Source organism: Rhipicephalus microplus, chromosome 3 (assembly GCF_043290135.1).
Source record: "Rhipicephalus microplus isolate Deutch F79 chromosome 3, USDA_Rmic, whole genome shotgun sequence".
NCBI classification, from domain to species: domain Eukaryota; kingdom Metazoa; phylum Arthropoda; class Arachnida; order Ixodida; family Ixodidae; genus Rhipicephalus; species Rhipicephalus microplus.
Genome location: NC_134702.1, coordinates 23,197,840 through 23,213,762, shown reverse-complemented (window position 1 = coordinate 23,213,762; position 15,923 = coordinate 23,197,840). Strand labels below are relative to the sequence as shown.

At 44.1% G+C, this 15,923-nt stretch overlaps 2 protein-coding genes across 3 annotated transcripts; one reads left to right on the top strand and one right to left on the bottom strand.

The window, feature by feature from the left end:
- Positions 1 to 384: 384 nt before the first annotated feature.
- LOC119163440 (innexin shaking-B) lies at positions 385 to 1,637 on the bottom strand. Its single transcript, XM_037415437.2, has one exon. It carries the CDS (start codon positions 1,622 to 1,624, stop codon positions 500 to 502), a length of 1,125 nt encoding a protein of 374 aa, XP_037271334.2. The 5' UTR covers positions 1,625 to 1,637; the 3' UTR covers positions 385 to 499.
- Positions 1,638 to 5,008: 3,371 nt separating this feature from the next.
- Positions 5,009 to 12,400, top strand: LOC119180567 (NECAP-like protein CG9132). 2 transcript variants are annotated; one of them, XM_037431674.2, is made up of 7 exons: positions 5,009 to 5,167; positions 6,562 to 6,662; positions 7,376 to 7,480; positions 8,366 to 8,447; positions 9,077 to 9,188; positions 10,308 to 10,690; positions 12,072 to 12,400. In XM_037431674.2, exons 1-7 carry the CDS (start codon positions 5,082 to 5,084, stop codon positions 12,136 to 12,138), a joined length of 936 nt encoding a protein of 311 aa, XP_037287571.1. In that variant the 5' UTR covers positions 5,009 to 5,081; the 3' UTR covers positions 12,139 to 12,400. The 2 variants fall into 2 exon arrangements, with proteins under 2 accessions (XP_037287571.1, XP_037287566.1); XM_037431669.2 differs by having other exon boundaries at positions 10,305 to 10,690.
- Positions 12,401 to 15,923: the final 3,523 nt, after the last annotated feature.

The following is a 15,923-nucleotide window of genomic DNA, read 5'->3' as shown; positions in this document are numbered from 1 at the left end:
CTATACCACCGCGGCCGGTCACCGTTAAATTGGTCTGTCTGTCTGCCTGCCTGCAGTCTTCACAAGCACTGCATTCGCATTTGAAACGAAATATATCAACTACTCCTGCCCAAGCCTTTGCCTGGTAGCCCTTTCCGATTGCCTGGTGGATAGAGAAAATAGGCCGAATGACCAGAATCCAGAGGCAGTGCCGGGAGTCTATGTAGACTCCGGCTTTCTCTCCCCTCTACCACGTCATGCATTTTTAAAATATTTTTTGTGGGCACAGAGGGCTCGAGAAGCCAACGCACACCGCCGCGAAATGCCGATGAGACGTTCGCTGTCTCGCACAGTAATACCAACACAACCACATGAAAAATGGTGCAAAAAATTTAAAGCTGGAACTGAAAGTAAAGCGGGAAAAGTCACTCCAGAACATACAATGAAAGACACGTGTACTCTCACGGTACAACCTTACGGGAGAGATGAGAATCAGACAAAAAACATTTCACTTCTGTCTTCAGCGCGGCACAGGAGCGGTGGGCACCACGACGGCAACGGGCGCCCCGTTGATCGAGTTGATCGTCCTGCGCCACAGTTCCGTCACCAACTGGCTGAAGACGAGCGAGTCCACGTTCTGCCCCACCAGACTGAGCAGGAAGACGTCGCCGGCCGACATGGACGACACGAGGGCCGGGATACGCTGGCTGTCCGGATAACGCCAGCTGAGCAGACGACGCCTGAGCGGCACGTTCACTATCAGCAACGCGCGGTAGGACACGGCCAAGACGCCAGCGGACAGCACGGTCGCGTACCAGAACCACAGGAATGCGAACACCTTCTCGTTGATGATGTTGAGCGGGAGGACGCAGATGGCCTCGAGGTTCTCGATCGTCCCGGACTGACCGTACTTGAGGAAAGTGCACATGGCGATGCGTGGGAAGGCCATCACGGCCGGACTCACGAACTCCCGGTGGTCCTCAGCGCGATGCCAGCGTACCAGGTCCCAGCCGTAGGTCAGAAACCCTCCTCCGAGAACGTAGTCGGTGAAGGTCACTTGGGCTATGACGTTGGCGACGCTGAGAAGCTCGCACAGGAGGTACTTGACCAGGAAGTAGCGATTGTGGTTCATGTTGAGCACGAGAAAGTCCACCATCTGGGACCAAAGCTCAGCGCTGTTCTGCGTCATAGCCGAACGGATGTCAAGTGCGGCGACGATGGCGGAAACCTTGCCGCCTTCCCAGGCCTTCCACAGCCACCGAGGCGCGTAGAAGCACAGCGCCTGGGCGAACATGAGGAAGCAGATCCAATGGTAGTACGTGTGGTACTTCCGGTCTCTGAGTCCGCTCCTGGGAGGCTTGTGACCGGCGCCGGGGTAGATGACGCTCGCGTTGAAAGACGCGTTGAAGAGCGCACGAAAGCTAAAAGTGGACTCCACCCAGCAAAACGAGTCGACCACGCTCTTGGGAACCATCGGGCAGTGACAGTCGATGGGCGTCCCCACGTACTCCTTCGTGGTGAGGATCGTGCCGAAGGCCATCAGGAAGGCGACCGTGACGACGGTGTGAAGACGGAAGACATTGCCGTCCGTGTGTACCTTCCTAACCCTGAAGAGCTTCTTCAAGTTTTCGAGGATGTGGAGCATGTTTCGAAACAGTCAGAAGTTCTCGATCGGCGCAGAAAGGGTGTCGAAGGCAAGAACTGCTGCGTATATCGGCTCGTGTTCGCGAGCGATTGAAGTACCGCCACGTGACTGAGCACATGCATCAACGCGTCGCCAGAGAGAGCACCCTCGCGCGCGGTGCAACGCTACCGTTCATTTGCCAGCACGAACGCCGACCGCGCATCGAGAAATGGACAGCGCTCGAGCACTGGCCGCGTTGGGTTTCACAACGCTGTGATCATAGCGTGGATACCATTTACGAACGAAGCTCTCCACACAAGATTAGAGTAAGATAAACATCATAATTGCACATACATAGCAGTCAGCACTCAACCGAGGTAAATACATTAGAAAAGAGATTTGGGAATGCCCCCCCCCCCTTTTTTTTTTCTCGGCGCTTTAGCAGTTTGCACATGTGCATGATAGTACATATACACACGCAACACAAGCGCACAAAGAAAGGTCGGAGACCTCCCGAAATAAAGTCAACGCGTCGGAACGGGGAGTGCGCGTGTGTATTTTTTGCCCTGGTGCAAAGGTGGGAACGGCGATAAATTGATAAGATGTTTGAGATTCTCGCTTGAAATATCGAAAGCCGGGGATATATAACACGTGCTTTGAAGCTCTCAAAGACCTGCGTATTCAATTTTCAGTCACAGTGACAAGGCAATGGTGGCATTTGATGAAATTTCAGTCTAATGAGCGCACGCTCTTGCACACCCAACACGTTGCCACGCCATATGACATGCGGCGCAAGGTTATTCTAGTACACCGTAGCAATGTGGACACAGTGGAGGAACCTGTGTTCAGAAAAGTGGGTAACAAATTAGAGTACTAGGTACTCTACTACGGGAGAGTGTAAAGCCGTCCCGTGTGCCTCACGTTTCAGGAGGACGTGTCGACAAAAATTACGCCACGACCATGCGTGGACATACGTCTAGAGAAAAGTATTCTCACGATCAGTGAACATCAATTACAATGCAACAGAACATCGCGACAGAACAGAACATGCACATACACACCAAATATTGTTACAAAAAGATATGATTACACATGTACATTACATGGAAAACGAAGAACACACAAATTAAGCGTAAGTATTTACATGTTACGTATTTTCGTGGTATATACAAGGTATTTGTGCCAGTACTAAACAAACATCAGCCTACCAGAACCAGGCAGGCCTGAAAACAAGCTTCACACGTCACAGACGAACACAAAAGGGCAGGACCAGTGCCAAAAGAATTCCTCCTCACCGGGAAACAAGAGTTCCTTCGAGAAAACAGATATCAGCTGTGTGTACAGTCGCTCCAAGATCGGAATGAGAGTGTGTTCAGAAAAAGTGGTTAACGATTTAGAGTAGTTGGTACTCTACTATGGGAGAGCATAATGCCGTCCCGTTCCCGCAATGGAGGATCTGTTTAGAGAAAGGTATTCTCACGAATAGTGAACATCAAGTACACTCCAACATGACGATGGGAGTTCCTTAAATATGACGTCTGGTGAACAGGGCCAAGCTATCAGCTAAGGCCCACGAATTGTTATAGAAGCCGACCATGCCTTGGTCGACTCCGTCATCGGCTCATTTTAAATAAAGTTTATTGCTCTTCTTACTGCGATATCAAAAACGGGGATACTCGAGGCTCATTTTTTGTCGTTGCCGTCATGTTCCGTTTAAAGTACAAATAGGTAACATCGCCCCGCGCGTCATATGTTCTATATGTGAGCGAAAGCTTGCGAAGGCAGCAGACGGGCGCGGTTCAAGCGGATGTGAAACACGCCGGTAGGCTAGCGCAAAGGTAGGCTCGCGCAAAGGTAGGCTAGCGCCAGCCGCGTTGCCCGGGCAGCCAATGCTATCTGATCAAAACGACACGGTTGCGCGCACCATATCAGCTGAGATGAGTGGAAGTGTTATGGATGGATGGATGGACAAAACTTATTTAAAACCTGCAGATTAGCGACCGGGCCTAGGCCAACTGGGTGGTCGCGGTAAAGTTTAGCCTTTCCGCCGCTTACCGGGATGGTTGGAAGCCATACCCCTGTAGATGCAGTGCTGTCCGCTTCGTCTTGAAGCGACAGAGCGCAAAAACCACTTCGCTCACTGGAGCGGCCGCATTCACGCGAACGTTTTGTGTCAAGAGTTACGGCTGATCAGATCCTACAGGGAATCAATCGATCCCTGCTAGCCTGAGCTTGTATAGCATTCCTATATTTATTTTACAGCGGAGCTGTTCAGGCCGAGCGCAATGCGCGTCTGCTGAATCCGAAAACTATCATCAGCATCATAAACCGGAACGCGGTCTCCTCGCCCTTTTTCTCATCTGCATCCTCTTCAGATTCGCTCCTGGAACAAGTGCGCCGACTTGTCCGGCGGTGAATGCAATAACTCTTAATGGAGAGAGAAAGAACAGAGAGGGAAAGAAATAGGGATAACGAAAGAGAGCAAAGACAGAAGGCGATACAACGAGAAGGGGAGTGAGAAAAAGTAAGGGAAAAAAAGAAAAAAAGATAGCAAGACAAAGCTACAAATAGAGGCAGTGAGGGATAGAGAAAGGAAAGAAATAAAAAGCGAAGCGAGAGAACAAGTACAGTGGCTAGAGAACAAGTACAGAGAGAGAAAAAAGGAGATCGAGCGAAGGAGAAAGAAAGAAATAGAAAGAGAGAAAATTTTATAGACACGTAGAGAAGTAGTCAACGAGATACAGAAAAACTCCCACAGCTGTTCAATAATAAAAAAAAACATGTGTAAGCCCGACTTGACAAGGAACGACGTCGAAAAAAAAAAGGTGGGGGGGGGGGGGGGTAGCAATGTGTTCATGTCCATATGTCGCGCTTACTATTTGCGTTACGGTTTTCTATCACTGCACATCGCTAACCTCTCGCATGCCCCTTTTATTGCGGACGGTGCTTGAGCGTTCGTTCGTACGAGGAGACCACAACGAACGCACCGCACGCACTGTCCGCAACTGGCCGTGCTCACAGCGCACTCTCACTTATCGCAACTTATCGTGCGGAGTCCGTTACTTAAAGAACGTGCATATGTTGGATGCGCGAAATTGACATATAACCTCTGTTTGTTGTCCTAGGTGGTATTTTCCAGCAACTTCCAAATCAACTAGCCCGACAACGTGATTTATCCAATTTGTTGCTGCCGTATTCATTGAGTCACCCTTGCGGCACGCGCGAAACTTTCACGATTTTTGTAAAACAAAATACTCCCTCCCTCTTTCTCCGGTGAATGCATCTATCAGTATTTGTATCTGTCGGGTGATCAGCGGAACAAATACTTTTGGTGCCCAAGAATGAACGACTCACATCGTTGTTAGGGTGCCTAGCGTTGTAGTTCCCCGCGTACTCACGCGGTTCTCAATTTGCCGCTTTTCTCGTTCCACATAGTACGCATGACGCACCGCCAGGCGCCACTGCCATCGCTGACAGTATGGAAGACTACGAAAGCGTCTTGCTCGTTAAAAACGAAGTTTTCGTCTACAAAATACCACCAAGGACGACAAACAGAGGTTACAGGTCAGTTTAGCGCATCCTTTAGTCACGCACGTCCGTTTCGTGACGGACTGAGCTTGATAAGTGAGAGCGCGCTGTCAGCACGCCTAGTTGCGGGCAGCACTTGTGGGTGTATTTTTTTTCTGCTTCGTGGACAGATATATGTTTTGCAATAAGTGTGCTCGTTCAATAGAAACGGTTGCTCGCTATTGTGGCTTCGTTCACATATTGTGCGATTCAGAACGAAATGCGAATTAACGAAGCACTTCGTCGCTGTTCTCTGGAAGTTCACTAAACTGCCACACTGCAGGCATTGCGTCGGTTATGCGGTACTCCAGCCGCCCGCAAATTATTTTTCCAGAAAGAAGCTCTTTTGGTTGAAGTCTTTCCTTGTTGTGGCACCGCCCTGTCCGTGTATAGCTTGTGGACCTTGTGTGTTGAACTACTTGCCTATTCCGAACAATGCCAGGCGGTAGAGGGGGGGAAGACGGCGTGCTGACATTTCCGATCCGCCCACCGGATGCGTGTGTTTGTTTGTTTACTGAAAATCAGGAGCACAACTCCGCAATGCGTATGCCTGAGCATTAATGTCGCACTGTGCCCTCTAAAATTGCCCCGCGAAAGCGTGGATTGGAGGAAACATAATCTCACCTTGCGGCACTAGGTGCAGGAGAATCCGCTGTACAGCAATCGCAAAGTGTCGCGGAAAAGTTGTAAAAGAAAAGATCGGAGCGTTGCTTGAGTTATGTGCACAGCACTTGCAGATGCAGCTGAATGTGCTGGCGCACGGTGAAGAACACCAGGTTGTCAAAATACAACCGCAGCCGTCTGATACCGCGCATCTCGTATCATATCGTGGTCTTTTCACGTGCAGTGGAAAAAGAAAAGAAGGCTTCAGTGTTCTTTCACTTACACCTCTGTTGGATAACTTCCAAAATCAAGCTAAAATTTTTTCAAATTGCATGTTGACCCAAATTCAGTGTACTAGAAAAATGGAAGAGAAAATTCTGTTTTACACAAAAGAAAGCCATATGATTTCAAGCTCAGTGCATGTTCTGGGAAGGCACAGTTTCAATATTAACGAGTGGCAAAAAGCGAGATTGGATGTTTGATTAAGGCAAACATTGCATATTGCACGCACTAGAGATCGCGTGTCCCAATGAATTTTAAATTTTGTACTGTCTTCGAGCTCAGTGACTACGCAGTAAGTGATTTGTGATTTTATAGTCTTTGACACAGTTGTCTGTGTTTTATAGTCTTTGACAAGACCACCCACTTCAATGCATGCCTCTGTACCATATGTATATGGTTATAACTTCACTGTTAAATGTTGCTCAAAGTCAGTGCCGTGTGTGTGTTTTCTTCAGAAGCCCTTGTTTGATGCACTGACCTTAAACTTATTATCTCACTTCACACAGGGCTGCAGACTGGAAACTTGACGCTCCAGAATGGAAAGGGCGAATGAGATTAGTTGTGAAAGGAAAGGAGTGCATTCTGAAGCTCGAGGACAAGATTTCGGGTGAGCATTGATTGATTGATTGATATGTGGGGTTTAACGTCCCAAAACCACCATATGATTATGAGAGACGCTGTAGTGGAGGGCTCCGGAAATTTCGACCACCTGGGGTTCTTTAACGTGCACCCAAATCTGAGCACTCGGGTGAGCATTCATGACTTAGTTTATCAGCAAGTCTTATTCGGATAAGCTGATTAACCTCTGGTCAATCCAACGCAACACGTACAAGGAGGGCAAGATGGATGTTACGCTCTATATTGCTTATTTAAAGCCCAAATGGGTGCTCTCGTATATACTCAAACCTCGATATAAAGAACCCGGATATAACGAAATATTGGCTACAATGAAGTCAATAAAAAATAGTCTTGCAATAGATTTAGTGTTAAAAATAAAGCTTTATAAGGAACAAACTTATTTTTGTGTGAGATGCTATTTACATCAATCCAGTAATATAGCTGTAATTATATCTTTAGCCACAATTGAATGAAGTCCTTTGAAAAAGCTCTCAGTCATTGCATTGTCTGTGATATTTTGTTCTCAACAACAGTTGTGATTTGAATAGAACCATGCTTTGGTAAACCTTCTCTTCTTTGCGTTCACTTTTTTTTCTCCCAGCGGTTACACAAGCAACAATCGAAAATGCAAAGAAGTCCACACTCACTTGCTGTTGCGGGTGACGTTCTTTTCTCATCATGCCAAAAACAATCCTCTCGCAGGTGAACTGTTTGCCAAGTGCCCAATAGACAAGTACCCAGGTATTGCAGTAGAGGCGGTGATGGATTCAAGCCGCTACTTTGTCATTAGGCTGCAAGATGACAACGGTACGCTACTTTCTTTGGATGTATTTGAAAAACAGTTTCACAGCTGTATTGCTTGATTTAAAATTGTGCTTTCGTAAGAAAAGTTTGAGCAACCGCTATCATTCATACTACATCCTGAAAGTTGTACGATGCTCCTGTGACAATTTTTTGAAAGGTGAAAGAAATTTTTCAGTACTCTGGAGAAATGGAAGTTGGTGCAACTCACGGCATTGTCTGGTGCTATGTCATTGCAATTGTTTATTTCCAGTCTTTATGAAGCACATACATTGCACAAAAATAAAGCTATCAGCAAACAGCTTCTGCAATGCTTTCATTTAATTCAATTCACATGTGCAATTACACTAGAATGATACCATTTGGCATGCATTATGTAATTGACAACCTGAAAGATGACGTAATTGATATCTTGTGTCTTGAGGAATTCCAGTATTACAGCGTTGTTAAAAGGACAGCAAAAATTTTCAATGAAGAAAACAAGAGTGGTGCATGAATATTTTTCAGCCTCTCTTCAGAGTCAGAATTACGTCCTGGTGTACACCCGACCACAAAAGTTTACGCTATGCCATGTATGGGTAGGTCCCAATAACTATTACAAGCTGTGGCATATATTCGGAGGCTATATTCTCAGACATAGCAAGAAAATAGCTTTCTCGGCAATCTCACGTTTCACAAACTTACGGGAGGGGGTACATTACTGCAGCATATTTAAGAGTGCATGGATTGCCTATAAGACATGGATTGTCTTGACACAGATGATACGGCCCTTCATATGTGGGCTTCTCTTGTGCTTGCTATTGGGCACAGGCATATTGAATTTGCTGCAAGGTTCAGGCTGTACATGGCATTTTAAGTACTCCAATTAATTGATGATCTTTCTCTTTGCAGGCCGTGCAGCATTCATTGGTATTGGTTTCGCGGACCGCGGCGATTCCTTCGACCTGAATGTTGCCCTTCAAGACCACTTCAAGTACGTAGTGTTCATCTGTCATGTGTTATTAAAAAATTCCTGTCACATATATGTGATATACCATTTCCTAATGCCACAGTAAGGAGGTTTTTAGGCAGCTGCACCAGATAGTTTTTTTTATACACATATTTGAGGCTTACGAAGCTTATCAGTAACTTTGCTTTCACATGTGCAAAAAGAAAGGACAGAATCAGATTGCCAGAGTGTTTATGTTCAATATATTTCGGTGTAAAATAAGGAAATCTGAACTTAGCAAATATTTTGGCTCATTACTAATTGTAGTTTCAGTAAATTCTAATTTGGTGAACAAGATTATGGAAAAATGAATATTTCATTGAGGATAACAACTGTCTGGAAGTCTGGCCATGTCCTTTATTTTTGCGTTCGAAGAAGCGAAATTAGTGAGGTGCCCCTTAGGAGATAAACTGAATGTATGTGCTAAAAAATATTTTCATGATACAGCTGCTTACCATTCAGTGAGTGTATATATATTTAGAATCAGAAAAAAAAAAGACACTCTTTCTGAATAAGATTTCCAACTTTCATTTAGTGCACTTGAAGTATGAAAATTTTTTAAAAGGGTGCTTGTTCTATCGTGCATCATATAGGCATATTGTTGAATAACTCAGGTGGCTGGAGAAGACTGAGGAATTGGAGAAAGGCGGCAGTGATCCCGCTCAGCCGCATTTGGACCTCAGCTTCAAGGAAGGCCAAACAATCAAGATCAACATGAACATTGGTGTAAGTTGCGGGCACTTCAGTTACATGAGGAAGAGCGAGAGCGGTATCTGGCTGCCGGCACGGATAGCAAACTTCTTATTTAGCTATATGGTAGTAATGATCTGGGTTCTTGCGCTTGCTGTGTTTGACTTCTTTGCCTGTAACATTAGCTTTCACCTTCGTCTCGCACTGTACCTTAGCATGTGCAGATTTGCAACTGCAGTAATCTCAGACTAACACAGAGGAACAGATTGAAGCGTTAACACATTCCTATACTGAAGCAGCTATTGGCTAATTTATTTATTGTGAGAAGATTCTCAATACGGTATACCACTATAAATAATTGATTGTTGAGTAATTAAAACTTCTGTCTGTGATCTCGATAGGCATAATTATCATTTATTCTCGCCCTGCTAGTCCCTGCATGGCTGTTGCGCATAGCCTATGGGTGCTGTAGCCATGGTGGACCCCTTGTTCTCTGTTAAAACTTATACAACAACATCAAGAGACTGTTACTTTCCCATTATAACGCTAAACATGTATCTGCACTTCTCGTTTCGTTTTACAGCAAAGCTGTATATGACTTAAGTTCTGGCAGATTGCATCCGCAGACAAAACTACGCTTGGAACAATTGTTTTGCTGTACCCCTCATCACTGCTGATGCCTCTTTTGCTAGTGTTGGGATACACGGCAGCAACATTTCTCACCGATCATTGTGCCTTTTGGCTTAGATATCGCGCTAGCACTACTATCAGCAGTTGCCCTTTGGACTTGCTATGGGGTGAATGCGCGCCATTCACTCGGAGGAAGAATAGAAGGAATTGAAAATTCAACAGTTTCAAACTCAAATTGCAAACAGAAGTGCAAATGGCTACGAAAACTATGTGAAGCAGCTGTTGCTTATTTTGCTGGCATCCAAATTCACGGCAGTGGGAGGGCTCTTAATGTTTCAGTCATGTTTCTTACAGTCTGGTTTGTGATAGAACCTAAACATGAAAGTTTTCAGATGTCTGAGCGCCCTTTACTGAATCGGAGGATTTGTAGAGATACTGAAATTTGATAAGGCCTTGAGCACTAGCAGTTGAAGCCAGACTTTGAAGCTAGTCACATCGTCTTTGTTTTTTCTTGATGCCTAGCAGAAATCCGGCTCGGGAAAGAGCAGACCAAGGGCACCCACATCTGGCAGCGGTGGAGGAGGCATTGGCTTGCTTCCGCCGCCACCGGGAGGCGTCAAATTGCCTCCGCCGACCTCGCAGCTCAGCAGTGGCCTCCGACCGCCTCCGTCGAGTCCGGCCACGGCTCAGACGCCCGAGGGCAACAGCAACCCCTGCTCGCCCGCCTCCTCGTCGTCCCAGCCTGCAGCAGCCGGAGGAGTGGGGAACCTGTTGGACCTGAGTCCACCGAAGGAGAGTGCCCCTCCGCTTCTGTCCGGGGACGGTCCGTCCGGCAATGCGGCATCGGTAGCACCGGCAGCAGTCACCTCAGCCGACCCCTGGGGCGACTTTGCCAGTGCTCCCGTCACGTAAGCAAGCTGTTTCTTCACTTGCGATTCAAACGTGGTGACAGCTTTATAGTTTTGTACAAGCCTTGCCAGGAACACCGCGGTGCATCTGTCATTCACCTCTGTAAGAGAGCCAGCTCAAGTGTGCCCAATGCTTGATTGCTTTTTGCTGTGCTGGTATTAATCCTACGCTTGTTGGCATTTTCGTTTTTTCTAGCCAAAAAATACTCTCTTTGGCAGAACCTTTATATGATGGTCAAGCCTGTAAAGTATGCCAGTGCATTAATGTTTCATCCAAAAATCTGCAATATATAGATCTGCATGACCAAATTAGAGGTGAATATTTATTCTGATGTTACGCTCGCGCAAGTGCACTTGGCATGGTGACGTCACTGTTATGCCTGAAATATATCACAAAGCAGGTTGTTGTATGGTAATTAATAATTACATATAAAAACCTCAAGCTACTGCACGTATATGGTATTGGCATCCTTTACCACAATACGAGAGTATTGCAGGGAAACTTACTAACACTTTGATATCTGTGATAAGTTAGCCATTTTTGGGATGGTCCAAATAAATATTATTTCTTTTTATCTCCTATTAGCAGAGCATGCGGCACTCTAAAGTTTGTAGTAGTAGAAAAGAAGTGGAAATTTTAGGGCATGTATTTCGTTGTTTGACATGACAGTAGTTAGAACAGACTAATGATGATAATAATATCCCCTATTCTTTCCTTGACACCATTGTATGTTAGCTATAATTAATATTGTGTCTTATAAAGTGTATTACACTAATTCATAGAGAAAGCAATCCTCTTCCCACCAATATTAGTAACAATAAACACGTATATTGAATATAACACAAGAAATGGTTATTCACACTAAAAGTTCAATAAAACAGACTGTAGGACTTTTGCCGGGACATCAGTTACTTTATGATTATGCCGCATAAAGTTTTCTGAGAAGATATATTTATAGTTATAGTGAAAGTTTTCAATAGACGCTTTGTATATTGCTGTACATCGGCTCTGCAAGGTGGTGTTACACAGTTTGATGTGTACAACAGTTGAATAGACTTGTGTTCAACGTACTTGTAATCACTGTAGAGTTTGCTTGTCGCACACATTCGACACAGGACAAAATAAAGGCACGTATCGATGGACACAGCGCTCAATGCGTCTATATGTTCCTTCATTTTGTCCTGTAATGTATGAGCACTACAAAGAAACTTACTGAAGGTGTGCCACCAACAAGCTTGCTTTGCATCTCTTGGGAACTATGTAGAGGTTCGTCGGTGCTACCACCTACACTGCAGTCAAGCTGACTACACGATTGCAATATTTAACCATTAAGAACCCTCTTTTCACATGACCCTCTCTTCGCTTTCTCACAACTTGCAGACCGCCGGCAAACAGCAGCGTGCCATCGCAGCAGTCGCCAAGTCAAGGGGCCTGGATTCAATTTTGAGGAGCCATCACGACGCCCACTAAAGGCGACCCTTCAGCGAATGCGAATGAACCCGCAGTTACAAGGCACATTCCATTTTTCCTCCCCGTCTTGGCCACGTCGTCTCCTTCCTTTCAAACAGTTTTCCCGTCTCAAGTGTTCAGCTAAGACTGTAAAGAGAGGGAGAGAAAGAAAAAAAAAGAACCCCCTTCCTTCCCTGCTACCCAGTCCATCTGTGGATGGTTGTTTGTTGTACATAAGTTATAAATATTTATAAAAAATATATATACATATTGTGGTGTATACAAAACTCGCGTGCTGCTTATTAGCTTTTCCTTGAAGTCTAGATATAGGAGTTATTTTCCTACTCTTATTGTTAGAAAAAAAAAGGAAATGTGATATGTCTGGCCAGAAGGGTTGTGGGAAGCCTAGCTCATGCCTTGATGGTGCAGTTTTTTTTTTCTTGTTCGTTCATTTTGAAAGAGGGGTCTTTACACTCAAAATGTTTGTTCGTTATTTCCTCCCTGTGCTTAAAAGAAAAGAAAAATTGTCCTCTGTACTTAGATAGGTGTACCACGTGTTAGACAACGGAATTCATGTTTGTGCCTGGCTTAAGAAAAAAAAAGCTATTGCTTAGAGAGGAAACCCAGTTTTTGCGTGTATGCCGCGCATGTAAGTGGCAACTTGAGTGCAACGAGAAGTAAATGTTTGTAAACGAGAAGTCTCGTGTGTCATTTACTTCAAAATGTTTGTTTCGGGGGTCCAAAACCAACCAAACTCTCACTGATGTAGTCGCACTGAAATTGTTGAAGAGAATGTCACGTATTGTTAGACGTTATATGGGTACAAGCACATTGGGCAGAGATAATGTGGCCATTTGATCATTTGGTGAACGCTTTGGTGCAAGGTAAAAATTTCACTTAATGTAGCTGCAAGCTCACAGGGCATTTTGAAAAGTATGCACATCAAGCAAGATGTAGCGTATAGCAAACAAGGTATCTTCAGTTGTCAGTTGCCAAAATCGCAGGCAGGCCAAAGGGGACAACCATAGTTTTGACTTAGAAGCGTTGGTATGTTTGATACAAACTTGAGGGAGATAGTTTTAACAAGATGCACTTTATATTTGAGTGTCTTGAGGTGATGTACCAACATAGAGCACTTTTGAAGGTTTGAACCACTCTGGATAGAAATATTGATTTCAGCCTTTTATTCTTACTTCTGCAACCTTTAAGGGAGCAGGGCTTTATGTGGTGTGGGGGGAGGGAAAAAGGGAGCAAAATAAGAGCCATCGTAACTTTTTTACTAAACATCAAGACCCCCTACACCCTGGACACAAATACCACTTATCTTGCGTATAACCTGCTTGAAATATAAAGAAAATTTGGAGCTTAGGTCTGAATGCAGCTTGTATGCAAATTTCTGTGTGCAAGTTGGCTTCACAGCATGGCTTTATGGTGACACAAGAAAAGCAGCTTTGTGTCGGCATGCGGGGTTCCTTCTTTAAATATTAATTTTTCTGTGGCTTGTAGTGGGACTCTGGGAATGGGCATGAGTAAAATGCAAGCATGGATTGTATGCTAGAAAATACATAGTGTCGTGGAAGGCTTTTGTTTCTAAGCAAATTGCATGGACATCATTGCACCACACATTTACTTGACCAGTTTTCATGAGCAGACAGACACTTTAATAAGTAGGAAATGTATGCTATTTAACTTGTGCTCAATGTCAGCTACACAAAGCAGGACAATCTGCTTGAAATTGGCAGTACTACATCGCAACTTTAGCAAGTAGTGGGTTCGAAATCCACTGCTGCCAATCACTGATCGGTCGCCTTTGCAACTATAGCTCTGCAACATGCAAAGACGTCACATTGAACTGTAGGTAACAATGCTGAAAGTGCCCGGAATATGTTCTATGGAACATGGCCTACTTGCGGAATGGTGTTATCCATTCAGAGTAGTATGAAGTGGTATAAATATAAATATTTTTCCTGTTTAAACAGCCCAGAAAATGAGGGGGCCACTTCACAGAAGTCATCATTCCCCATTGGTTTTTACTAACTACGTCCAGAACAACAGTCTGTCATTGCAAACTATTGTCATAAAGGTTTTGTGTGAATAAGGACCCTGCTTCGTAGGTAACTATAATTTTTTTTCACATGGCAGCCAACTTGCAAAAATCCATAACTTCAAAAGCTATTGGGGTTAATTTATGTTTTAGCTATAAAAAGCCACAAGCAAAAAATTACAGAGGTAATCACTAGAAACATTACTTTTCTATAAATGTAGCACATTTTATTAAAATTGGTAAATTAGAGCAGCATCGTGCATGGCAGAGTAGAGACTGCTAAAGCCTAAGTAGAAGATAAAGGCAAGTAGCTAAACATTGCAGAAGCATATGCAAGAAGAGTATAATAGTTTATCACCATATGTAAACTGTTTGTTGGATCAGTGCTATGACTGAACATGGTCAGGTAGGCTGATTGGCCCATCTTGAAGGAAGCAAAACGTTGACGAAAATATGTATGTTCTCAAAGGCTCAAACAAAGCAACAAAAGCAAAAATGGCTACGAACAACAAAACAACAAACACAGAGTAACAATATTGCATTCAACTGATACTTTGAAATTCAGAATAAAATATAACTTGTAGTGTCTGCTGATTTCCAATGTATAAACTCAGTTTTAAAAGCAAGAAAAGTCATTGCATGCTGTGTAGACAGAGAATGCCAGGTCATTAACCTCTTGTAACGACCATTTTTGGCATTTGACATTGTGTTTCCGCAGTTAGTGCATTCTCTGGCTTGTTCACATTTTTAACAGTGTTATAAGCTAGGTGCCATGTTAGGTGCAAGCTTAGCGTTGCACCTTGAAATCAGTTTTCAGCTTGCATCACCATGGCAACAATGTCCAGAAAATGTTATCCTGATTCATTAAAGCAGCTGAAGTGGATGAGCTGATTCACTTGCAAGCAAAATCCTACTACTAATGGCTGCAGATGCCGACAGCTAGTCCAGTAACATCCAAGACTGGCCAGAAGATTGCAGTCTTCAACAACACTTTCAAGACTCAAGACTGACTTCAGCATCAGAAAGGAGACTATTGTGCTGCAGTTGCAGAGTAGATACTGCATTTACTTTCATGTAGAAAAACCAGCCACCCACGCAACCGTTGCTACACAATGTGAAGATGGATGGTAAGGAAATGAACTACCAACACGCTTTCACTTTTTATCACATACAAGGAACTCCAACTGCTTTTAAGGCATTGTCCTAGTGGCCATATTTCTTGTCAATGGCCATCTCAGTAAAGTTCATGTACATGTTTCTTGTATAACTTTCGTTGAATTAGAATGCACACACAGCACTGTGAACACACTGTTGTTTTAGCGCAGCTTGTTCTCGTAGATTGGTTCACTTTAAGCTATGAAATCTCAGAATCTGCATCCATTGTACACGTTTTTAGGAAAACTTGCTAAGTAGTTCGTCCACTAATAATGTTTACCTTGTTCTTGTCTTATCTACTTGTTTGTTATTGGCTACGATATCGCATTCGCCACACATACACAATAACATAACAAGCCACATCATAATGAAGGAGCTAGAAAACTTGCACTCAACTCATTCAGTAACTAAGAGGCAGTGAAATTCTCAGAGAATGTTTCAAGTATTAGTAATAAATAAATAATTAAATGTGACAAGTCCACACAATAATGGGGATTTGGTAAACTGGTTTACAGCAGGAAGCATTTTTTCTTGCTTTCATAGTAGCAATGGTTGTACTTGCCAAATGCTGGATGGATCTGACA

Coding starts and splice junctions, on each gene's coding strand:
- LOC119163440 (XM_037415437.2), bottom strand. CDS start 1,624: ATGCTCCACATCCTCGAAAACTTGAAGAAGCTCTTCAGGGTTAGGAAG.
- LOC119180567 (XM_037431669.2), top strand. CDS start 5,082: ATGGAAGACTACGAAAGCGTCTTGCTCGTTAAAAACGAAGTTTTCGTC. Junction 7,481..8,365: donor TAGGCTGCAAGATGACAACG/GTACGCTACTTT, acceptor TTCTCTTTGCAG/GCCGTGCAGCATTCATTGGT. Junction 8,448..9,076: donor GCCCTTCAAGACCACTTCAA/GTACGTAGTGTT, acceptor TGAATAACTCAG/GTGGCTGGAGAAGACTGAGG.